The following is a 24,680-nucleotide window of genomic DNA, read 5'->3' on the forward strand; positions in this document are numbered from 1 at the left end:
TCTTTGAATAATTTCATTATAAATTATATAACTTTGTAACATTTATACTTTAGCTTAAAAGTAACCAGTATAAAAATGTACTTTATTCAAGTACAATCTTAAAAGCACTTGGGAATTGACATTTTTCAAGGTTTAAGTAAATATAATACATATATCATCACGAATTAGGAGTATAGACTACTTCAGATCTCAACCAATGGAGTCATTGGAATTCAAGGTCACAGTTATTTTATTTTTTTAATTCTTTATATTAGATTAGGTTAAACTGATAATCTCAGAAAGTGTGACGTAATTTCAAACTCGCGTAGCGGACTTTTAAATATAAATATCTAACTATAGATATATGCGGGATTGGAATATAGTGAGGTAAAAAAACACAAAAGCCTTATGAAATAAATTAGTTTATTGTGACGTCATAGATGTTGGCGACGCAGTAAACGTCCATGTTCCGTAACGAATGATTCAACAGTATAAATAATAAAAATAATTTATAATAGAAATAAGTTAATGGATTGGTTACAAAACAGTACATTCCGACGCGTCTGAGTCGGCGGTCTAACCCTGGTCAAGAGTGGCTTCTTGTATCTGAAATTAAAAGAAATATTATAACATGTTTCACATATTAGTTAAGTCATAATTATTTATTAAGCGTGAATCTCCGAACACACGAATGTAGTTAAACTGTTAGCGTCAGATTCGTTCCATTAAAGTGGTAAAAATAGAATAGTTGTATACAAATTCGACCTTAAAATTTCATACTCATCTCGACCAAAGATGTTTCACTTAAAATCCTGTCTATAATTCAATTTATTATGAGTGAAGAGGTACAGCTAGCAAAATAAGTATTCTCGTGAAGTTATATTATTTTATTGAGGAACTAGTACTAGTAGTAGAACTAGATAATAATCAATTGACATGCCTTGACCAGCGTAGCCAAAATTAATAATAATTAAATAAATTTTAATAATTTGTAATATTAAACAAATATTGCAAAGAAAAAAAAATGTAACAATAAATAATTATTTCTTGTTTTAGTTATACTATATAAAACAGGCACGCTTGCCAAATGTTTACTATAAGTAAGATTACTCATTGAAACTAATTACTATCTACAATGCGCTTAAAGATGAAATGATTAGGCGGATGATTGATTGTTTTGGCAGCATTGGGCCTTGTTTTGCCAATTCAAAACATCTATTTGGGCGCCAATCACTAAGAAGCTTTCACTATTAAATACTATTTCAAGACTCTAAGAGAGAGATATTTAATTACACGCGCCTTAATGTATTATGATTTTAAATTATCTTTGCAATGCTATAAATGGTGGAATATTGTTACAAGTAATCAGTAATAGATATTGTTTTTATTGTTAATGTATATCGAGTATTCATAAACAAATCGTTTAACTCACTTATTCCTCCTCCTCTTCCTCTTCCTCCTCCTCTTCTTCTTCCTCCTCCTCCTCCTCTTCGACCTCTTCGACCTCCTCGACCTCTTCAACCTCCTCTTCGGGCTCGGGTTCGAAAGTGGGTTCTTCTTCCTCCTCGACTTCCGCCTTTACGTCCTCCTCGCCTTCGGGGGATTCGATGTCGCCCTTCTTCTTGCCGGGCCTCTCTCCGAACCACTTGGGCAGTCTCGCTGTATAATTAATATTGTGTTAGTCACATACAATTGTCTACTTACAGTACTTTGTGCAGTGAATCGGATTGTGTGTAAACATAGAAAGGTTGGCAAACGCCAGTCAAATAAGTAAATTATGAAATCCATCTTCTTTTATTGTAAAAGAAGACCTATGAGTATTTCTTGCCGTACATCGGCGATATGCCGCGTATCGGTGATTATATTTGTAAATATGTTGGTTGTGTGTAGTGTTTATGGCTCATGTTTTCGGTAACAATTATTTGGGAATATTAACAAAACAGAACAACTGAAAGACACGAGCAGTGATGGATTAACGAAATATATTTGGTCAATGTATGTACACTTTCTTTCACACAAGTGCTTCATAAAATTGATACCCACACAACAAATAAAGGAAAATATCTTACTTACGCACAGTTTTATACAAATACTGTTGGTAGTTCCCAAAAAATTAAATTTATGTTCATACGGATACTGGTAAAATTTCTTCGGTAAGATAGGTTTTAAAATCGTGATGGACCAATATCTGATATGATGTGAAACTTACTCTTTTGCCTGCCGCCGAACTGGTCGGCTCTTTCTTGCCACACCTTCTCAAGGAAGTCCTTGTTGAGTTTTTCTAGGTCCTAGGAACGGTTAACACAAGGGTCAATTTAAAGGTTAAAACAACAAAGGATCGTAATGTCGAAGTGAATCCCCTGAGAAATCGTTTTAAGACATTGTCAAACAATTGTATTTCATCTATGTCTACTATTTGACAATATCCATTAAACTGTTCTCGTGATGCTTGATAACCCATGATATTGATGCAAGAACATGCCGGGGTCACGTGGACATGCCATACATTGGAGCAAATATGGGGAGATAAACAACATGACTCCATTTCCGCATCTTACTTTTCGTGCGGTTCATGAACTCTTCCATCCTCTCTTTCCACGTCTTTTCCAAAACCTCTGCTGCTATAGTATCGTAACCCTGTATTTAAAGTTGCTAATTTGAATTCAGAAAAGTATTTTATTGTTATAGTTTTCTGCCCAAAGTCCCTGAGTTCCATCATATGTTATAGAGTTACCTAAAGGCTAAAATAAACTCACAATATAAGGAATGCTATGATTCTAAAGAGCTCTATTCTAAAGCTAAATTCTAGAACTAAATTGGTCATTTAAGTTATATATACGGATCTTTACTTTTTAATGCTGTACTTACACCCTCGAACAATTTCTTTTTGTCATCGTAGGAACGTGTGTCGACGCGTCGCTCGTACTTGGACGCAACTTGGATTTTGGGCTACAAATGAAAGAAAAAAAACATGAGTTATTTATAAAAATTTTGTAAATATTTTACCTGATTATAATATTGTCTTATACTCACGGGATGCTTGCCTGTTAGCGCCTCTGGGTCGAGACCTTTCTTGAGGGCCTTGTGCCTCAATTGTTGTTTCTGTCTTTCTTTGAGCTCTTTTAACTGTTAACAAACGTAAGGTTTTAATAATTTGAAAGATAAATAATAAAGATTCTTCACGTAAATACTCACGTCGTAGTCCTGTCTCTTTTGTCTCTCCTCGAGATCGTATTTCTCTGTCTCGAGTTTGATAATGCACTCCCATAATTCGACGGCCTTCTGTCGGAGCTTGTCCACGGAGAGACCTTCGATGTTAAGGGGCTTGATACGGATCGACAATGAGATCTTCTTCTCTTCTTCAAGCTGTTCCTTGGTCTTGTTGCGCTCGACTTGAGCATTGCTAAGGCCGAACTGTTGAATAATTAAACATGACGATAAATATTTATTTAACTTATTATAATTTTTTGAAATATTATTTTTCATTATTTGTTTGTGATACTCACGTTTTCGTTCTTCTTCTGAATAGTGAAGTTAGGACCGGTTTTGCTGGCATCTTTCATGGCCTGAAGCATAGCCTGGCGCTTCTTCTCGGCTTCCTCGAGTCGCTGCCTCTTCTCTTCGATGTCACGTTGTTTCTTTTCTTCAACTTCACGGACTCTCCTTTCTTCTTCTTCCTTCTTCTTTTGAGCGAGGCGCTTCTCTTCTTCAGCGCGAGATACCTTAACAAAAAATATAATTATATATCGTTCACTTAATTTTCGAATTAAACTATTCATGTCCACATATTGTAAATATATTTATTACCTTGCGCTTAGCCTGCTTCTCTTTGAGGCGTTTGAGCTCATCTTCTTCCTTGGCCCGTTGTTTGCGCCATTCGTTGATGTACTCCTTGAGTTGTTCATCCAAGTCCGACCGCTTCTGGTCTTGACGCTGTTAAAAAATTGCTCCATATAATTAACTTTTTTCTACACTTAAATTTTTTATTATATAATATATTTTATTCATAAGTTGATTGTCTCTGAGCTAATTAATTTTATCATTAAACTAGTATTTGATTTTTATTCTGCGAAATATAAAATATTGACAGTTATTTTACCTTGATGAACTCTGGGTCTCCCTCACCCCTGAAAATGAAAATATAATATCAGGATATAGATCCTATGGAAATGTTTATGTTAATGTTAAAACCCGTAACAGCCACGGTTCACAATACATATAGCGGTTGTTACTATGAAATTATTATTTCTGGTCATCTTTTAATAGGTTTTCCTCATTTAGAATATTTTGTGTTGCTTTGGTAAAGTTAATGTATCGTCAGCTTACTTTTTTGTTATGTATAGTTAACACTTAGAACATATGACCCATTTCTTTAAAAGCTGTACAAAACGTAAACAAAGGGACGTAAAGATAACCTAATTATTTTATTATTAAAACTTAAGTTATGCTGATATGCATATTTTTAATTTATAAGGTAAGAAGAAATACATCGACAACAATGCCTATAAGCGTTGACACTATCATTACCAGGATGTAACTGTACCAAATAATTTCTTAATTTGTTTACCTTTTATACAAGTTGTAATTAAATGGCATACATATACTGTTAAGTCAGTCTGTACTACATGTACTTTGCCATTACATATAACGATAATATTATTAAAACATTTGTCAATAAAGCGTGTATTGTTCTGTGTATCGGGTTTGTAAATGTTTTTATTTATTTGTGTCAATTTGTCGTTTATGAAACAATTGTATTACTTTTCGAGGACAATGGTTTATATACAACAATAAAATTACGTATTAGCCATGCTTTAGTTAAAACGGTATTATCGTGCATTTCGTTATCAAGGAAAAAGTCTTGAGAACTCTTCGAGTTTCCCGTGACCGACATCTAATTTCTTTGCGGGACGGCGCGGGCGCAACGCGATAATTACAAAAATAGAACGCCTGCCGGCGGATAAAAATAGCGTTCGACCACGGTTGGTTTAATCGTTTATTCAACGATCGTGTGGTCGGACGCGATAAATCTAGAATTAGAGAGAATATTCTCAACGTGTACATGCGCCCGGGCCTCGTTAGGTTAATGTTGGGATTATTTAGTTAGTGACACCACAGAGAGCGGTGCAACTTACGCGATCGACGGTCTACTCCTAGAAACAGAAAATGACAATCAGCCTCTACTACACTTTACAATTTACTACTCTTTAACTTAAAGAATCACAGATAGATAAATAAAAAAAAAGCGGTGAGAGGATTATTTCGCGCATCCAAAATAAAAAAAAGTTACGTGTGTTTGTAACATCATCTAAATTTTGTAATATCCTTTCAATTGGTTGATCATTCACCCAGTGCAATATATTAATTTCGTTTCCAATCTCAGCGTTGCACGACCTTATGACCACATTCAGTCACTAAAAGCGAAGCGTTTCATCTTAAATTACTGTAGTTGCTTATAATACTTACTCTTGTTTGGGAGCGGGTCTTCATTGAGTAACGGCAACGGCGGCGGGAATAAAAAAATACACCAGATTAGAAACTTATATATCATAAAACGACCATATTTTGCAAATGACACTTCACATAAGCTCTTCAATATTAGAATGATTAACTGCGCGTACTTACCTGTCACCAAGTCGATCATAAAGACCGATGGGATTAATTAGATGTTAACAAATGTTTTCGATATTAATAAAGCGTATTTTGAAAGCAGAGCTCCTATGGATGGTTGAGAATCTGAAAGCAATAAAAGCGAAGATTCAGCACTAGAAGCGTTAGACGGGAGTCTAATCTTAGCCTAATTAGCGAAGTGAGTGCAAGTGTCGGATCAACGAAAGGGCACGCCACTTACTTCCTGTAACAAAAGAGAGAATAGGGGTTGGTGAGGACGTGCAACTAACAAAAGTAGAGGATATGAAAAGATGGGAAAATCAAAATGTGTCTCGAATTTACATATCGAAATTAATTACTATAATTTTGTTTTCTAATGTCTAAAGAAAATTGGTAAATCAAATCTGCGAGGCAGAAAGTCTGGCCTTCGTAAGCTAGAGAGTCTAAAACTAAATAGGAGTAATGAAACTAAACTTTGGGGAGTGATTGGATTGAGCGCTGATTGCAGCAGAAATACTTACGTCTCCGGGACTTCTTCTTCTACTTCCTCCTCCTCGGAGCCACTGTGGAATATATCAATCATACAAAACAGTTCGATCAACGCGATACGCGGTGGGTGCAAGACCATTTCATATTGGGGTCATTAGCATATGTTAGTAAGAGGATATGTACAACTACAGTTGAAAAGGGATTTTGATAAAGTCGATAGATTTTTGTCTGTTTACGTGTAGTCATATAGTTTGTATTGTGTCTTATTGCGTATATTGACATAGCAGAAATTGTGTGAAATCGATAATTTGTATTGAGCGATATGAATTTTAGATACTTACGAATATTCCTCTTCGTCAGACATATTGGTGAATTATTATTCTGTAAAAAAAGTTATGTTATTTAGTTAGGAATTTATATGCAGAAGTTATTCTTTATACTTATATAAGTATAAAAGACAAATAACTTGGTCATAGGTATACGTTATTTTTTTAAACGATTAAGCTTTTAAAGGGTTTCGGGTCTCAATTGATTCCTTGGAATACTCGAATGTCAAAAAATATTATAATTTTATAATCATTACTTTGGTAACGGAAAATATATTTTTTTTTTTCAAAGGACCAAATTACACTCATATGCTTCTCAAGAAATATATCACCGAAAGTATTGCGGCTTTTTTTTTTACACAATCTTTAACTAGTGACGTTGATGATGGAACAGTGAATATATATGTTTACTATATTAATAGCTTATTTTATCTTCAAATATTTTAAGTACCGTAATAATACACCTACATTTATAATAAAGAAAAAAATCTGTTGATATATTAAGTAAAAATCACTGCGTCAATTTTGATAAAACTCAGCTTGTTGATACAGGACATTAGCTATCACTAAAACCTAGAATCAACGGATTCGATACCTTTAATACTGGAAATGTAACGGTTTCAAGGTTCCGATATCGAAAGTGAATGTGGACGAAGTCGTGAACAGAGCGAGACGTAATATTAAAATAGCATTAGTTATATAGGTTGCCTGTCAATACTTATACGAGTCTATCTCATTGTTTATGAAGTTCAATCTATTTTAAGCGGTTTTATCTTTCCGACCATTAGGCGCACCCACGTCCCGCTGGCTTCTTGGCAAATGTTCAAAGCTACATCAAAATTGGATTGTTCGTTCAGTTTAGTTACGCTCCTGGTGCCGATTTCAGTATTGCTATTTTTTAATCACGCGCCTACACGTAGGCCCCTACTTATATTTGGTATTATGTTAACTGATGTTTAACAAGGATTTTTTGTCGTACTTTTTAGACTTATTACATTGTCAAAAATTAAATTGGTGTAATAGCAATAAATAAAATATTACGTGCTTGGCATTAAGATGAGCAAAGACTTCGTAATTGTTCAGTCGTTACTTGAAATTGAATAATATAATATAATCTCTAATTTCTGGTCAATAGATATTTTCCAAAAAGGAGTTTTACTAGGGAATCGGAAAAATATATTTTTAGAACACTCTAAGGAGTTGAAAACAAGCTCTTCTTCATAGGTCACATTCAAAATTGTAATTTTATATCATTGAATGAATTTTAAAAAAACGATATTCTTATTTGTTGTCTTTTTGATTTTAACAATTTGTTACGAAAATCACAAACCTAGTGTACAGTGAGTAGTGTAAAATGTTTTAAAAAATACTCATTTTGTATTAGATGTGTTTTTGAATTTAACAATTTGTTAAGAAAATCGCAATCCTAGTGTACAGTGTGTAGTGTGTATATTTAAAAAAAATATAATTATGTATCGTGTGTGCGAGGTGCGGTAACGTAATCCTGCGCGCTAAAGATGGCAGTTCTATTTCGGCGCGCAGCGCCACCCGAATTTGGCACAGTTCACGCTGCGCTTATTTATAGGCCACTACAATGCAAGTCCATTTCGTACCGAAACTTTTCTCCAAACTTTTTAATTTTCAAAAACAATTCCGTTTCCGAACGCACTAAGGGCTCCTACACACTGTACATCTGGACACTGGCACTACACGGCACGGCACTTACGTCGCACGGGTTGAAGGCGGTCACTCAGTCACTAGGCACTGGTTCTTCGACCGGCAGCACAGCGACGTTGGAATGTGGAGTCCGCGGCGACCGGGGCGGCTCTGACCGGCCCGCGCCTCGACCGCGCCGCCGCGGCTGCCCCGCACCCCGCGGGTTATATTTAGCCACAGTCATTTTTGAGCCGAACGCAGCCAGCTCCGATTTCTAAAGAGCTCGCTGAAACCCTGCACTCGTGATTCCAACCCAGCAGGAGGTCGTGAAGGGCGTGGCTTCAAACCTTACCGTCCGCATCTGATGGGAACTACTCGTTGCAGCTGAGATGTTGGATAGCATTATATGTGTATGAACATACAACAATTTAGAATATGTAATCATATTACTTTAATTAAATATATTTATAATAACTTATATCACTTTTACAAATAGTTCTGTATAATAAATCCCAGTTATGTAAAGAAATATGGTTTGTACGATACGATAACATACAACTTTGGTGGTTACATTAAATTTATCCATTCCTACTATCACTGTGTATATAGCGGTTATATTACACAATTCTTTGTCTTAAGATTATGTCAGAAAGGGAGATTTCAGTATGTAATTTATGATGTATATGAATAGGTACATATTTTCGTATATTTAAAGAGACCATTAACCCGATCCCAAACATATGACGTCAAAATAGTTTTATAATTTGAAAAATATTGTGGTGTCCAAAAAAAGGTCCAACAAGGGCGACTACGATATATAAGTTATTTTGTATATCATTATTGCCAATGCGTGATTGATATCGATCTCATTATTAATTAAAAGAGTACTTTTTTAGTAAAAAACGCCTGGATTTAGGCTCGGGTTCCATCACAGGACACTAATTATTGTAAAAAAACAGTATTGAAAATCTGTTTATTTGAAAAGAGCAACTATGCGAGTTTCTTGCCGTTTCTTCTCGCTGGAGGCTGCTTTCCGAAACGGTGGTAGTATTTTAATATCGACGATTAAAAAACGCTTCGTTGTGAAGTTTACTTGAATAAATTTGATTTGATAAGTCATTTAAGCTTATGATTATTAAAAATTACGATTATTAAAAAACTATATATATGTAAGCGAAATTCCATTGACACATCAAGAGATCTTGTAAACTATAGGATCAATTAACTTGACATTCAGTATATAGCAGCATAGTTACTCCTTTCGCGACGTAGTAGACGCTCACTAAGAAATATTTTTTGGAAATTTCAACTTCAAGGAGAACACGGAGGTAACTTTGTGTGAAGTTTACCTGTACGAAGTGGGGAAGTAATTCTTATATAATTGGTAATTGTTTATGTGATGATATATAATATTGACTGACTAAAGATGTCAATCGTGATTTAACAATGTAAATTGTTGGTAAAAATGTATTTAGGTATATGCACTTTTAATTAATTTTGAGAAGGTTAACGAGCGCCTATTTGCTCACATGGTAAGAAATTACATACTTCGCTCATAAGCGCTGGCGTTGTGAGAAATATAAAATCATTCTTACAATGTCAATGTGTCGTCAACCTGCCACAGCTTCAACTCTCATGCCAGTAGCCCGAGTTCAAGCCATTTGAGAAACACATGTATGCGGTTTCCATCTAGTCGAAGTATCATCTCACAGTCTCATCAGTCGAAGGACACTAAGCTCTTTCTGCTTACTCTTCAAATGGCTGTGCTATAAAGTCGCCCGTTCGGTAGTGACTTGTTATATACCGGCACTACACTTACCACCGCTTAAAAACTATAGCTGTATTTTTTTGCCTGCACTATTCTATAAATCGTGGATTGTAAAATATGGTTAACTATTTTGACAAACAAACAGGCATTATTTGAACAAAATCTAAACACACTTTAGATCTTAAGCATTGTTAATATGACCCACAACCTTAAGTGTTTAAACCCCACTTTTTTAGCAAAAGTATCATTCAGTTAAGAGTATCAGTCAGTAAGTTAGCGTAAAAACGCTTACAAATATCTCGTCGGTGTCTAACTCATCATATTCTAATCATTTAACAATATATAACGTATGATGTATCTCTACATAGTATAAAACAAAGTCTTTTTCCCACCGTCTGTACGCTTAGATATTTTAAACTACGCAACGGATTTCCATCTGGTTTTCATCAATAAATTGAGTGATTCAAATGGAAGGTTTATATGTATAATCCATGCATATTATAGTTGATAAAACCCTGGAATTCCATTTTTTCTTTTTATGTTTGTTCTTCAAGCTAAAAGTTGTATATCGACCCTTATTGTATCCGTGTGAAGCCGGGACAGATAGCTAAACTTAACTAATATTATAAAGCTGATCCAAAGAGTATTATATGCCTGAAGAATGCCTTTTTTAAGGTATATATTAAAAACTGGAGTAGGTTAGCGCGTTTTCTAAGAAAGTTTACGATGCATCCTAATAAATATTAATCAATGTAGCAAACTCCAAAAGAAAGTGGCTTATCAAGAACAAAGAAATGGATGCGGTAATGGCGTTTATACTCAAACAGGTTTATTGTTTAATGAGATGTTTTTGGATTATTTGTTCATCATATTGCATAACAAACAGACATGTACAATATAGAAATGAGGGTTAAAGCGCAAAACACTGCCTTACATATCACTACTAGTAGTTTTTCTTTACTCTGTGCGTATATCGTAAAGGTTACTTTTGATTTCTGAACTGTATGTTCCTGTTATTGTCACTGTCAGTATGAGTATGACACAATCTCAAATTTATTAATCTTGTTTATTTACCAAAATCCATTCGATCAAAAAAAATTAATTCTGTTAAAAATAATGTGCTATAAAAAATTAAAAAATGAATTTTCATAATGAATCATGTGATCCATCGACCCCGAAACGTCGTCGGCTTGGAACAACAAAACCGAAACCTTCTGGAAACGTATTCAAAGCGGCAAATTCATCTTTCATCAACAGTACGCCGATTCAATTGCGTCTTTCTTCAAATTTAGCTAATAGGTGTGATTCGCCGCCGCTACCATGCAATCAAATAGAATATCTATCAGAATCAACAAGTAGTAACTCAGTCACTAATGATATACCATGTTCACCTGGTGTTTTCGAGACTTGCTTCTTTAAGGACGTTGAAAATTGGGATTCATGTATAGTTTCTAAAAATAAAGAAAATATACTAACGGATTGTGCAGATGAATTTAATGATGAGTTTCAATCAAGACCGGAGCAAAATATTACGACCGATTGTAGTATTTCAACATCTAAATGTGAAAAGCTCTTTAGAGATGAAATAGAGCAGAGTTTTAATAACTTAAATCAATCTATAGTTAATATTAACATTAATAAGGATAAGAGTTCATTATTTGAAACAAATGATTCATTTTTACTAGATATAAGAGAAAGTGGTATTATAGCTAATCAGGAAAACTCTAAAAATGATGAAAAAAATAATTTTACTAATAATCAAGTTATTTTAAATATGAATCAGAATAACTTTTATGGATTGCCAATGATTGTAAAGGGATTATTTAAGACATACAGAAAGATTGAAAAATTTTATGGTAATTATTTTTATTACTTTTGATATTACAAGTTGATTATGTCTGAACATGTAGCTAGCTTATTGTTCTACTTAAAATCTCATTTATTCATTGTTTTTAATAGAGTAAAGATTTGTTCAAACACACTGACATAAAAGAAACCACCAGTTACTGAGTCAACTTTTTATAAAAATATTAAAAGTTTTATTTGCTCATAAACAAAATAAAAATCAATAACTAATAAGGACGTAACTTCCAAAAGTGCATACAGGAACTTTTGCAGAGCAGTTCACACCAGCCTGGCTGCTTCTTATTATTCTTAATATATTTACGGCAGTGGGTTGTGGAAGTTAATAATAAATAGACTGTATTTTTAACAGATTGGCAAGAAGAATGTCTCAATTTAGACACTATTAAAGAACGGCGTAACCTTATATATGCCTTGCCAACCAGCGGAGGAAAGACTTTAGTAGCAGAGGTATTGATGCTTCGGGAGATACTGAATAGAAAAAAAAATGCACTTTTTATTTTACCATTTGTAGCTATAGTTCAAGAAAAGGTAAGAAATTTCCTTTTATAATAATTTATTTGTATTGTATTGTTAAGAGAAACAGGTAAATACCTCATAATCATTTGATAGTATTAAAACCTGGCATGTCAACTTTTTATGGGGATGTAACCCCAGCCATGCTTAAAACCTTGTAATAAATTATTTGACAATTTTCAAGGTTTCATATGGCCCACCCAGCTATAGTTAATTGATTGTAATAAATTTTCCAAGTAGTTGCCAGCGGTCATATAGTGACCATTGGTTAATAGCATAGTAATTAAAATATGTAAAAACTGTGCTATTTTAAAGTTCTTTAGTTGATTTATTTAAAACTGTCTACTTTATGTTTAATTTATTTTCTATACAACTGTACTTTTCTCGGAGCAGACATTGTATAATGTTATAGTCTAGCTTTATTTTTGTATAACAATATATTGCTTTTACTGAATGTGATTATTGATGTGTGCAAAATAAATAATTTTCCAGATTTGGTCCCTAGCACCATTTGCACTGCAACTAGATTTCTTGGTAGAAGAGTATGCTGGTGGTAAAGGGCACATACCACCAAAGAAGAGGAGAAAAAAGAACAGTATATACATTGCAACCATTGAAAAAGGGCTGGCATTAATACGAAGTTTAATTGAATTGGATAGACTTGATGAGCTCGGCTTGATCGTGGTCAGTTATAATTTACCTTGTTTAAATTTTTTTGTTATTCTATTTATGTACTTGTGAACTTAATATTTTTGAATTTCAATGCTTCATGACGCAGGAAAGAGGTAGTATGCATTTTTAGATTACTCTCTACAATACTTTGGAAATGATAACTGTACACCTTATCTTTTTACTCAGGTGGACGAGCTGCATCTGATCGGAGAATCGGGACGAGGTAGTACACTTGAAATGTTGTTGACAACTGTTATATTTGCTAACAGTAAGTTTTATTTACCCTTATAAAAAAATCCAGTATGTCAATCTTTAATAAATATATTTGGTCTCTGACTTCAGAATTTAATATGTATACTATTTAAAATCTATTCTCCAATTTTTGCTAGAATTGAGCAGTTAGGCGACTTGTTTACCAATTTTGTACTTGTTCTTGGATTCAATATAAATAAAATTTTATATATGTATTTGTATATGTATGTTTTTTTATAAAATTACTGTTTCTCATTCAACACATTTTTTATTGTATCCATATGTCAACCATTTGAAGATTCAATAATGCTTGTATGTAATATGAATATTATAAATTTAACAAAATGTTTATCAAAAACTATATCGAATATAATGTACTTACTTACTTACAGAGGGAATACAAATTGTAGGAATGAGTGCGACCATAGGTAACCTTCCTGATTTGGCAACCTTTTTAAAAGCTGACGTATACGAGAACCAGTTCCGTCCGGTCGAGCTGGTGGAATACGTCAAACTGGGCAACGTTCTGCACCGGATCGTGTGGGGTCCCGGTGGGATGGAAATCGTGCCCGATAGGGAACTCTCCTTCGATGTGAGTTTTATTGTTATTTAATTTCGCCATGTCCCAGTCAAATCGGTCACACTTCACGAAAGTCAGAAACGGCCTTCTGGAACGATTATAAAATGTTCCCCTGACATCCCCTGTGCGCAGTACTCGCGCGCGGGCGCGGCGCTGGACCCCGACGCGCTGGGCGGGCTGGTGGCCGAGACGGCGCCGCGGGCCGCCTGCCTCGTGTTCTGCCCCACCAAGCGCAACTGCGAGAACGTCGCCGCGCTGCTCTGCAAGCTGCAGCGCAGGTCGGCCCGCACTCCACGACGACGGCGACGAATGACGGGCGATGTCCTCAATTCTGATGCGCTCTTTGATTGCTATAATGATTGTATTGGTCAATGTCGCACACCACTCAACCCAACATATTGAGTGTGACATTTTATACGACAACTTTTGTATGTTTGTTTGCATGAAAAAAAGTAAAACTTACCGGATATTGTAAATTACGATTAACGGGCTAAAACTCCTATCAGGGAAATGACAAACCATCGCGTAGAAGAACGTGTCGCTTTGCAAACGGCGCTTCGCAACGAGGGTGCCGGATTGAACCTGGTGAAATTTGTGCGCTTCGGAGTGGCCTTCCACCACGCGGGGCTGGCCGGGGAGGAGCGAAGTCTGCTGGAGCACGCTTTCAGGTCTGTGGAGTGATTGAAGATGAGATATTTGTGAGCAATTTCGCTAAAACTAATACGGTTCGTAGAGATGACTCAGTATTTTTCAGAATAAGCGCCTATCTCACCCGAAAGAAATTCGTAAATATTCGTACGTAATCATTTCGGTCTTCGCCGACAGAGCCGGCGTGATCTCCGTTCTGTGCTGCACGTCCACGCTGGCCGCCGGGGTCAACCTCCCCGCCAAGAGGGTGATCATTCGCGCGCCGCTCATCGGCCGGGAGTTCATCACCCTCGGCGCCTACAAGCAGATGGTCGGGCGCGCGGGCCGGGCCGGCGCCTGCGAGGCCGGTGAGTCGCTCGGCCGGCGGCCGGCCCGCGCCGCGGCGGCCGAGCCTAAACGGGCCCGTGTGGTGCAGGCGAGAGCGTGGTGGTGTGCGCGGCGGCGTCGTGGGCGCGGCTGCGCGCGGTGCTGGCGGGCGGGCTGGGCGCGGCGCGCAGCGCGCTGGGCGCGGGCGGCGCGGAGGGCGCGCTGCTGCTGAGCGGCGCCGCGCTGCGCCTGGCCTGCGCGCGCCGCGGCCTGCGGGCGCTGCTGCGCGCCGCGCTGCTGCCCGTCGCGCCGCCCCACCCGTGAGTGAATCGTGTGCAGTTCCGGAATTTCATTTCATTTTAATTTTACTTTAAAATCGAACGTGGGCAAACGAAAATATTTTTGAACAACTATCCCTTTTGAATACGCATGTAGAGATGCGGTCCCCCTGCGTGCGATCGTACGGAGGTCGATTTCCTACGAAACTGCCCGGAGGTATTCGCGTGTCTCAGGTCGCTGGACGTGGACCGAGTCTGCGACGACGCCGTCCGCGCGCTGCTGGAGAGCGGGGCGCTGGAGGTGGTCGGCGGGGGGGGCTGGGACCGCGTGGACGACGACACCGAATTGGCCGTCAGCAAACTGGGCAGAGCCGCGATCAAGGGTACGTCTAGAATTTACCTCGATCAATATATTATTAATCCTTACACTTGACGTGTTTTTAACTTAACTATATAATGTAATAATAAAAAATGTATACACTACAACATAAATAGTTAATATAACCTAACTTTAAATTACATAGTTTTTAATAATAGTATTCATTAGTAGAGCAAATAAACGATAATAATACATTTTGTGGACTTTTCCTCCATCAGGAACGTATTCGATTAGACAAATTAACTAAGATTGTTGTTCACTCACTAGGTTTAACATTGCTGTACTTAACAACGCCATATTGATACGTATAGTATTTGCAGGATGCATGGAGTTAAGCGTCGCCAAGCGACTGTTGGAAGACTTGGAAATAGCATCACGAAGTCTTGTCCTAATGGGCAGTCTGCACCTCTTGTACTTGGTCACACCTCACGACTCCAATATAAAGCCGGATTACAGGCATTACTATTCGTTGGTAAGAGTTTATTTGGGACTTTATAGAACTGTTTATGAGCATAATCTGAAGCTATAAAGTATGTAGAACGGAACACGTACGTAGCTAACTGGACTTTTTAGGAACATTTATTTTCATCATAGTTACCATTGCGCTGTAAGAAATATCAACTTATAATATTTACTTGGTGGTAGGGCTTTGTGCAAGCCCGTCTGGGTAGGTACCACCCACTCATCAGATATTCTACCGCCAAATAACAGTACACTGTATTGTTGTGTTCCGGTTAGAAGGGTGAGTGAGCCAGTGTAATCACAGGCACAAGGGACATAACATCTTAGTTCTCAAGGTTGGTGGCGCATAGATGATGTAAGGAATGGTTAATATTTCTTACAGCGCCTTTGTCTATGCGCGGTGGTGACCACTTACCATCAGGTGGCCCATATGCTCGTCCGCCAACCAATGCCATAAAAAAAAACCATCTTCTACATCGAAAAACCAAACTGGAAACTGTTGGGGAAAATGTTATGTCTCTGGTTCCTGTAGTAAAACCGAATGAAGCGATAATAGCGCGATTTACAGGCCACCTAGCGATGTAAAAAGTCGAAGGATCGATCCTGACCCCTTGGGCTATTGTCGTCCCCGCTCCAACACAAGTGATAAGCTTTAAAGGGGGTGGGGGGCTTTTATAAATAAAGAATATTAGTAATTCCTTAATTAATTTGGGGTACAGTTAATATTATATTAAAAAAAATCTGGATCATTCACCTTTTATGAGGATACAACAACCTTACGTGTGAAAGGATGGTGACTTAGTGTGACATGTGGTGGTAGTGGTGGTAACACATTGAATGGCTTATTGATGTAAGTATTGAGAGTATGTTCAAATTAGACACTAAATGAAAATTTTCATTAACACACAATCAAAGAGAGTTTCGTCTACATTCCAATACAAGATAGAAATATTGAATCGTATTACATTAGTCATAGTGAATATTTTTTGCAGTACTGCGAATTGGATGAAGAAGGCGTGCAGACCGCTAAGATATTGGGGATAACGGAAATGAACGCGATTCGGATGATGACCGGAAAACCTATTACTGTAAGTCATCTGATTTTTAAGCTCCCGTATACCCCATGCCCAATTGGAAACCTTATAAATTGACTCCTCTTTCTGAATGTTTTCTCATCATGGTTGGTTTACACATTTTTTCCTTAGTTAAGTCTTATATGGAACCTCATTCAAAGCTTACAGAAACCTCATTCGTCTAAAATAAAAGGAGAAACAAAAAAAATAATTAAGGAACGCAATCAATAAAGAACGCAAATAAAAATTGGATTTTTAAGTTTCCCTAGAATTTCTGGTGAAATGGTAATTTTGTTTTCAGAACGTACCAGAGAGTGTTCTACGCCGATTCTATATAGCGCTAATGTTACGTGATCTCTGGAGACAGATGCCGTTCCCTGCAGTCGCTGACAAGTGCGTATATATGTAGAAGAGTTTTGATTTTAAATGGGATAGTTACAAACTTCAAAATATATTAGGGAAATTCGGACAGGAACTTTTCCTATTAACGGTAATGAAAGTACTAATCGGTCCATTTAAGCCTCTCAGGTCTTATCCGTATACTAGAATACTGTAACGTACTGAATACTGGCTCCGGAGCGACACACGTATCTTCGTCGCCGTGGCTAAGCGAATAGGGGCTAGGCGGGCGTCCGATGTATCGGAACTCATCTAAATTCGGATGTCGTCGGAATATCAGATGTCATCGATTTGATTTCGTCGTGACACCGCCGCCGGTCGCGCAGGTACGGCGTGTCGCGCGGCGCGCTGCAGGCGCAGCTGGCGGCGGCCGCGGCGTTCGCGGGCGGCGCGGCGCGCCTGTGCGAGGAGCTGCCGGCGCGCTGGGGCTTCCGCGCGCTGCTGGAGCCGCTGGCGCTGCGCCTGCAGCACTGCGCCGCGCCCGGCCTCGAGCGCCTGCTCGACCTGCCCGCCGTGCGCAAGGTGCGGCCTCGCCGGAGACGTGTCCGCTCGGCCCGTCGCCGTGCCGTCTCACGATCGCCCGTCCGCAGGCCCGGGCGCTGCAGCTGCTGCGCGCCGGGTACAAGTGCGTGGAGGACGTGGCGCGGGCGAGCGCGGACGAGCTGGCGGCGGCCGTCGCCCACCTGTCGCGGACGGCGGCGGACCACCTCGTTAGCTCGGCCAGGGTATGTGCCGGTGCGATAGTACCCGACGGGCTCCACCGCCGACCCGAATGAACTGGCGGTACTTGTTGTATGTAATGTTGGTAGGTGTCAGTGTTAGGTATAAAAAAGTATCAAAACTTCATCAAATTCGGTTTAGTGGTTTGGTCGTACAAGCGTAACAGACAGACGGAGTTACTTTCGAATTTATATTATTAGTATAAATATATTTATATTGCACCGTGAAGTTAAGTAACCGCTGTAAATGTCCCAGTACTAATATAAGGCCTTCGTTGATCTCGACGTGGTTGATTTCCATCCGACATGCAATTTCTTCACGATGTTTGTCTTCAGCGACGAGCTCGAGATGAATTATAGACACAAATTTCAAGCCCAAATTTTGTTAGACTTCTGTAACCACTGGGCCGTCGTGTTGTGAAGATTCTTTTGTAATAATTGTTATATTTTTTTATATATATAGATGATGCTCATAGAAAAAGTTGAAAATCTGAGGGCAGAAGCTGAAGATGTAATGGACGGCTTAAAGACATGAAATAAATAAATATTGCATTTTAAAAAGTTGTAGTAAAATTGTTTTTTTTTTTGTGTTGTATTATCAGGGCAATGATTTTTTAAATATTATTTAAGCAGTAGCACAATTTGTTAAGGTGATCATTATTATTTATTATCTGTGTTAAAATAATAAACAATTACTGATTCGATATGTATTTTTATTTATCGCTTTTTATAGATACAAGGTTTCAATTTCAATATAGGCAGCTTCGACTTCTTGACGGGCGGATCCCGTATCTTCGTGAACTCCATGAAGAAAAACACCTTGTGTGTCTTGTCTAGTTTCTTAAGACTGAATCCCAGTCTCTGAACGTCTCGGACGAAGTCGTCCACGTTATCGAAACGACTCTCGACCTCGGCTATCAGCAGATGGCCCCTGTAGAAGAGAGAACAATTATAATAGTAGGATCGATGGAAGCGAGCGGGAGGCCCGAGGCGGGCGGCGGGCGGCGGGCGGCGCGCTCACCCGGGCCGGAGCACCCGGTTGGCCTCGAGCAGGTGGCGCGTGAGCTCGGTGCCCATGAGCGCCAGGCAGTACACGGCGGCGTCGAGCTGCGCGGCGCACAGCGGCGTGCGCGTGACGTCACACGCCTCGACGGCGGCCGAGCGCGCCACCAGGTCGAACGAGCGCACGGCCTGCGCCACGCGCCGCGCCAGCTCCGCCTCGCCGCACCCCATGTCCGCGATCTTGTAGCTCTTGGGCCTGCCGGCGGAGTGCCTTTAACTTATGTTGAAAATTTTAAAAAATATTGTAAGCACTTTCGGCTCGGGTCTTTTTTGGTTTATACTGAAGTTTTATTATTGTGAGTACATAATATGTACGTATTGTTTTTTAGCATTAATATATTAATGCACAATATACTTAAAGATTTTTACTGAAGACCTCCGCCTCTATAACTTTGAGTTTGCTTTTATAAGTAAAAATCTGTGGCACGGTGATAATATCAATAACCCTTACTTTTGAATGAACAGTAGTTGATTATTTTATATGACAAGTCTTTTTGCATAATATTATTGGTATTAATAATATTAAGCTATGTAATGAAGCTTTATAACAAATTAGTTAATTATTTTATAATTGATTTGACACATGGCAAAATGTGATTTACATTTTATTCGAAAATGTACTAAGGCCCTTTTTCCATTAGGTCGTGAATGAATAAAGACATTAAATACAATAAATATACATATTGTACACAGAATAATCATATAATCTAGTAATATTTGCTGACATTTTTTGAATCCGTTTAACGATAACATCTAGTGGCTTAACCGGCCACTTTTTCATTTGCTGCTGGTACCCTTCATGGTAGGTTTGGAATGCCGTTGGATCTTCTTCAAATAGCTTCTGTGCCTCTGATCCAGTTGTTGTGTACAATTTTTCATTTAAAAAACGGAATTTTGCCGCTGAAATTATTAAAACTATATTAATCCAGATATCAATGGATCATATCTAAGAAAATGTACATATCACCATATATTTCCATAGACAACAACATAGACAATGTCTTCAGTAGTTAGAAATACATAACCCCATTTAATTTTTTATATTATTACTTTTTGATTCAAAATGAATTATCGCAATTGTACAAGATTTGAACAAATCATTTTAACGTAACAGGAGTGAGTTTTATGTTCTTGTATCATATAAGTTCCAGTGGCGTAGCTATCGTAGGGCCACGTGGTGCAGTGCACCAGGGCCCCGGAGCTAAGGGGGCCCTCTAACCTAAGCTCTGAGAAGAGCGGTTCTGATTCATTTCCTATGCACCGGGGCCCTTGCCCACCTAGCTACGCCACTGATAAGTTCATAACAATATTAAGTCATTCAAACTTTTAATCATATTTATTATAAATCAATTGCAACAAACTCTTACCCAGCACATTTACACCTCAATTTCAATAGACAATTAGACAATATTTATGTACCTTTAAGTCTCTCCAACATCCTTTCTCTCAATGGATTGCTGCTAACGTTTATATTATTTCTGTGAGTCTCCTTTTGCAAAATCGATTTGATTAATTGTTTCTTTCGTTCATTTCTAGTACTCTTTTTTTTTTCTTCAGAATATTCCTCATGAAACATCTTTTCAACATCGTCATTATTGATTTTGTTTAGTTCTTTCTTTTTCTCGTTAAGTATTAATTCGTCTAAATTATCTGTGTCATAGTAATTTTTATTTTTCGTACAGCTTTCTTCATTTTTTGGAGCATTTTTGATTTTATTAGGTTTTGGTTTTTTATTTACAATTTGTTCTATCACTTCTTCTACAGGTTTTATTGTTGCTTCGTTTTCAGTATTATTTTTTATTAACTTAGGTTTTGAAATGTTATTTGCTGCTATTTTTGATTGTTTCACATGATTAACTATTTTCCTTGGATTTGTATGCAATTTTTTCTTAGACTTAAAGTTTGGTTTTTTAATGTCATTTTGTTTTACACTTGGAGGTGTTTTAGTTTTCTTAAGTTTATTTTTTTCTTTCTGAAAGTAAACCAATTTAAATTGAATAACCATTGGGTGAAAAATTATCTGAATATTATGATGATGGGCAACATTTGTTAATACGAAAAGGGAAGATATGTTTGAGATTATAACTAGTGTTTAGCCGAATTTAAGCTGAAGCTGATAAAGCAGGTTTGGTCAATATAGTCATAATTTCATCTGAACTATCGACCTTACCAAGAGTTCTTAGATCGGATACTATTTACAGTTTCAGTCTGAGAATATGATTATTTCTTACCGGGGCTGGTTTATTGAACTTTGATTGGCTTGTAGGAATATCCTCTTCCCAATCTGGTATTTTAAACATTTTTCAGGATCCAACGGTAAAACCGATATAAATAAAATGAGAATTATTATAATTTTTAATATTTGAAACAAACTTCTAGTAACAACGTGGTTTTGAAGTTTGTAATTGTAAATAATAAAATGTCAATGTCAAATTGTTAGTCTTTCAATACTTTTTTAAATTCAATCAGAAATTTAAAAGGCATAAACTCTACAGCCTAGTCGATGATTGTTTTTTACTTTATTAATTTATTTATAATTTTTGAACAGTTAACAAAAATATTTTAGTTTGAAGATAATAGTATAATATTATATTATTGAACATGCGTTGAATATAATTAAATATTTTTAATTAATATGAGATTTACATTTAAAAGTAATTGCTATATTAATCTGACGTATAAAATAATATATCTTATAACCAAATTAAAGATTTATTATTTAGATATCTATATATTCAACATTTACTCTAAAAGGAATATGAAATTGATTAAAACTGTCTAAAATACGAATATTTGATAGTCAAAATCAAAATATTTTTATTCAAGTAGGCTCATAAAAGCGTTTTTAATCATCACGTTACAGTGTCGAATTAAATGTAAAGCTACCACCGGTTTGGAGAGTAGATTCTACCGAGAAAAACCGGCAAGAAACTGAATATTTACTCTACCACCACTTTAATAACAGAGTAAGGAAATAAAGTAAAATTAAATGTATATATAGGATATACATGATTTTAATCAAAAACTACTAAATCGGATAGATTTTTTAACATAATATTTAAATCTTTAATAGGGTAAGTTAAAAATGACTGTGGAATCTTATTATAGAAACGAATAACGTGCCTTAGGAAGGATGTATTGACTTTGCAATGTCGGAAGCTAGGTGTTATTATTTTATTTTCTCCTCGTGGCTTAACAATTATTGTCATTGTCATTATCTAGAAAATATTTATGTTTTTTAAAGTAATTGTATTCCACGATATATTCTACTTATATGCCAAATTTGGTAACGACCCTCTATACCATGAGCTAAACAATAAAACATAAATAAGCTGTCGTATTTATAATAGCCAAGCCGAGATGGCCCAGTGGTTAGAACGCGTGCATCTTAACCGATGATTTCGGGTTCAAACCCAGGCAGGCACCACTGAATTTTCATGTGCTTAATTTGTGTTTATAATTCATCTCGGCGGTGAAGGAAAACGTGAGGAAACCTGCATGTGCCTTATTTCAACGAAATTCTGCCACATGTGTATTCCGCCAACCCGCATTGGAGCAGCGTGGTGGAATATGTTCCAAACCTTCTCCTCAAAGGGAGAGGAGGCTTTTAGCCCAGCAGTGGGAAAATTTACAGGTTGCTAATGCTAATTTATAATAGTGGTTCTAAGTTTAGCATTAGCATTTTTAGTTCTAAGTTACGTAGTTGAAATTTAATGTTACGGAGGTAAAACCACTAAAACTAACTAGCACACTTTTGCTACTGTTCCGTTAGTATTAACACCTTCGTCATAATAGATTAGGAAAATACTATGTTTATGATTGGTAGAAGTATACATAACACAACTGCCGAGTTCATAATGTTATAGTCATAGAACATTTTAGTCGTGTAAGCCTTATAGTGTAGAATTCAATTCTTAAAAGATTATACAAAGTATAAAAAATCATACGAAGCAAGAATATAAAACATTTTTTTTAATTAATTAAAATAATTAATTTATTTTTCATTTAACAATTACGAATATAAGTGTAAAATATCAAAATTGAATTGTTTAATTAATATATCCCGTTTTATAGGACTTGATATTTAATAGTGTACAGAAAATTGATTGTGATCAACCATTAATGGGAAATAAGATAAAGGTAACTATTTTTATAATGTATATTATATATAATTAAACATGACGACGTTATGTAGACACTGGCGGAATAACAGGGAGGCGGAAGGGGCGGCTCGCCCCGGGCCTCCTGTCTTGGGGGGGCCCTCAAATACATCCGCGTTCCCTTATAAAATCCTAAACAAGACTTTAAAAATGTGCTTAGTACCTACATACATAATTTCAACAAGATCAAAACACTTCTCTACTGCCATCTAGACTTTTTACATAATAAATAAAAATAAACATTTATTTATACACACTGTATGTAAACAATATGAACTGAATAAAAATCTTGTAAAACTAATTTTTTTTGAAAAGTTGGGGGCACTCATTCACGTTTTCCGCCCCGGGCCTCTGACGGGCTTAGCCCGCCAATGTATGTAGAACATAATTTAGGTTTAAAGAATTTATTCTCAAAAAGACATAGTCACTTACATGAGAAACAAACATTTAATTTAAATCATGTAAAATAAATTGTGATTATTCACTAATTTAAAGAAAGAAAGGAAGAAAGAACACTTTTATTTGGGACCGTACAAAACATTTACACAACAGAACATAAAAAAAAAAATTAACAATAAAAAATGAATTGATACAAAAAAAGGGCTAAAAGAAACAAACAAAAAAAAAAACTATATTACAATAAACATATATGTCGTGTCCCAAATAGGTGTACCATTCAGCAATTAATAGGCGTGGACACCTAATGCTGGTTTTCAATGGTATTTTTATATGTTTTTTTTTTGTTTTGTATTAAGTAGAATATAGTTTAATATTAAACCCGCAATCCACCACACAATATTATATTGTGTGGTAGATCGCGGGTTCACGAGATGAGAGAATGACTTTTACAATAACAGTCCTCCAATCATGAATAACGCCCGTTCGTTACTGCTTTGAAAAAATAAACCAACAAACATATTCTGTTTGTATAATATAATTTATAGTAACACTACCACTGCTGGCAGTTCAGATGGCTGTTCATTTCATATTACATCAAGACATAGGATTTGCCATATGCCAACCTTCACCGAAGCACTCTGCATTTTTTGCGTCATCTCCCTATGCTCTACATATATTGGCTTAGTAGTTTTTTTGCAAGCAATAGGCACAACAAAACTTCTCCTCATTTATTGGTATAGATAGATATACATATATATCTATACAGTCCGATTTAAAGGTCTGGAGGCCCTAGACAACTGAGGCGGGGAGACCCTAATTAGGTATATTATGAATTAATTTGAATATTTTAATTTCAATCAGTAAGTTTCAATTTATTTACTCGTATCGGTAACTTTTAAAACAATAATTAGATCTAGATATTTGTTAACTCGTCGGAATCTCTGTTGTGGGGGCTTCTCTAATTTTTAGGCCCCGGGGCAGTTGCCCGGTTGCCCTCCCCTAAATCCGGCCCTGTATGTATATGTATTTACGTGTTTTTTTCTGCAGACATTAAAATATCTACGTATTATACAAAAAAGCTTTT

At 36.7% G+C, this 24,680-nt stretch overlaps 3 protein-coding genes across 8 annotated transcripts; 1 reads left to right on the forward strand and 2 right to left on the reverse strand.

Moving 5' to 3' along the window:
- Nucleotides 1-383: 383 nt before the first annotated feature.
- LOC125063841 (troponin T, skeletal muscle) lies at nucleotides 384-8,288 on the reverse strand. 6 transcript variants are annotated; one of them, XM_047670493.1, is made up of 14 exons: nucleotides 8,131-8,288; nucleotides 6,420-6,459; nucleotides 6,111-6,152; nucleotides 5,446-5,463; nucleotides 5,115-5,132; nucleotides 4,079-4,106; nucleotides 3,787-3,912; nucleotides 3,486-3,701; nucleotides 3,175-3,393; nucleotides 3,013-3,105; nucleotides 2,848-2,928; nucleotides 2,189-2,267; nucleotides 1,412-1,638; nucleotides 384-585 (listed from the first exon to the last, which is right to left on the reverse strand). In XM_047670493.1, exons 2-13 carry the CDS (start codon nucleotides 6,440-6,442, stop codon nucleotides 1,412-1,414), a joined length of 1,170 nt encoding a protein of 389 aa, XP_047526449.1. In that variant the 5' UTR covers nucleotides 6,443-6,459; nucleotides 8,131-8,288; the 3' UTR covers nucleotides 384-585. The 6 variants fall into 6 exon arrangements, with proteins under 6 accessions (XP_047526449.1, XP_047526448.1, XP_047526451.1 ...); XM_047670492.1 differs by lacking the exon at nucleotides 2,189-2,267 and adding an exon at nucleotides 2,538-2,616; XM_047670495.1 differs by lacking the exon at nucleotides 5,115-5,132.
- Nucleotides 8,289-10,874: 2,586 nt separating this feature from the next.
- On the forward strand, nucleotides 10,875-18,519 carry LOC125077936 (helicase POLQ-like). The gene is given in 16 exon segments (XM_047690059.1): nucleotides 10,875-11,684; nucleotides 12,044-12,222; nucleotides 12,700-12,891; nucleotides 13,066-13,147; nucleotides 13,524-13,723; nucleotides 13,844-13,989; nucleotides 14,218-14,379; nucleotides 14,537-14,706; nucleotides 14,775-14,985; nucleotides 15,178-15,326; nucleotides 15,643-15,794; nucleotides 16,777-16,872; nucleotides 17,159-17,250; nucleotides 17,583-17,778; nucleotides 17,847-17,981; nucleotides 18,439-18,519. Coding segments are annotated over 16 exon segments (2,961 nt in total). The 5' UTR covers nucleotides 10,875-10,966.
- A 159-nt stretch (nucleotides 18,520-18,678) lies between these two features.
- LOC125077749 (ribosomal RNA-processing protein 8) lies at nucleotides 18,679-21,433 on the reverse strand. Its single transcript, XM_047689791.1, has 5 exons — nucleotides 21,269-21,433; nucleotides 20,457-21,009; nucleotides 19,763-19,937; nucleotides 18,997-19,233; nucleotides 18,679-18,906 (listed from the first exon to the last, which is right to left on the reverse strand). The coding sequence occupies exons 1-5, from the start codon at nucleotides 21,335-21,337 to the stop codon at nucleotides 18,693-18,695; spliced, it is 1,248 nt and encodes a 415-aa protein (XP_047545747.1). The 5' UTR covers nucleotides 21,338-21,433; the 3' UTR covers nucleotides 18,679-18,692.
- Between the last annotated feature and the right edge of the window lie 3,247 nt (nucleotides 21,434-24,680).

The sequence above is a fragment of the Vanessa atalanta genome, chromosome 4 (assembly GCF_905147765.1).
Source record: "Vanessa atalanta chromosome 4, ilVanAtal1.2, whole genome shotgun sequence".
Lineage (NCBI taxonomy): Eukaryota > Metazoa > Arthropoda > Insecta > Lepidoptera > Nymphalidae > Vanessa > Vanessa atalanta.

What these genes read in the sequence shown, in the direction of transcription:
- LOC125063841 (XM_047670493.1), bottom strand. Translation starts at nt 6,442, where the DNA reads ATGTCTGACGAAGAGGAATATTC. An exon ending in TCTGACGAAGAGGAATATTC is followed by an intron (nt 6,153 to 6,419) that starts GTAAGTATCTAA and finishes TATATTCCACAG; the next exon opens with TGGCTCCGAGGAGGAGGAAG. An exon ending in AAAAGAAATTGTTCGAGGGT is followed by an intron (nt 2,268 to 2,847) that starts GTAAGTACAGCA and finishes AACCGTTCCTAG; the next exon opens with GACCTAGAAAAACTCAACAA.
- LOC125077749 (XM_047689791.1), bottom strand. Translation starts at nt 21,337, where the DNA reads ATGTTTAAAATACCAGATTGGGAAGAGGATATTCCTACAAGCCAATCA. An exon ending in AGTTCAATAAACCAGCCCCG is followed by an intron (nt 21,010 to 21,268) that starts GTAAGAAATAAT and finishes GTTTACTTTCAG; the next exon opens with AAAGAAAAAAATAAACTTAA. An exon ending in AACCGGGTGCTCCGGCCCGG is followed by an intron (nt 18,907 to 18,996) that starts GTGAGCGCGCCG and finishes TCTCTTCTACAG; the next exon opens with GGGCCATCTGCTGATAGCCG.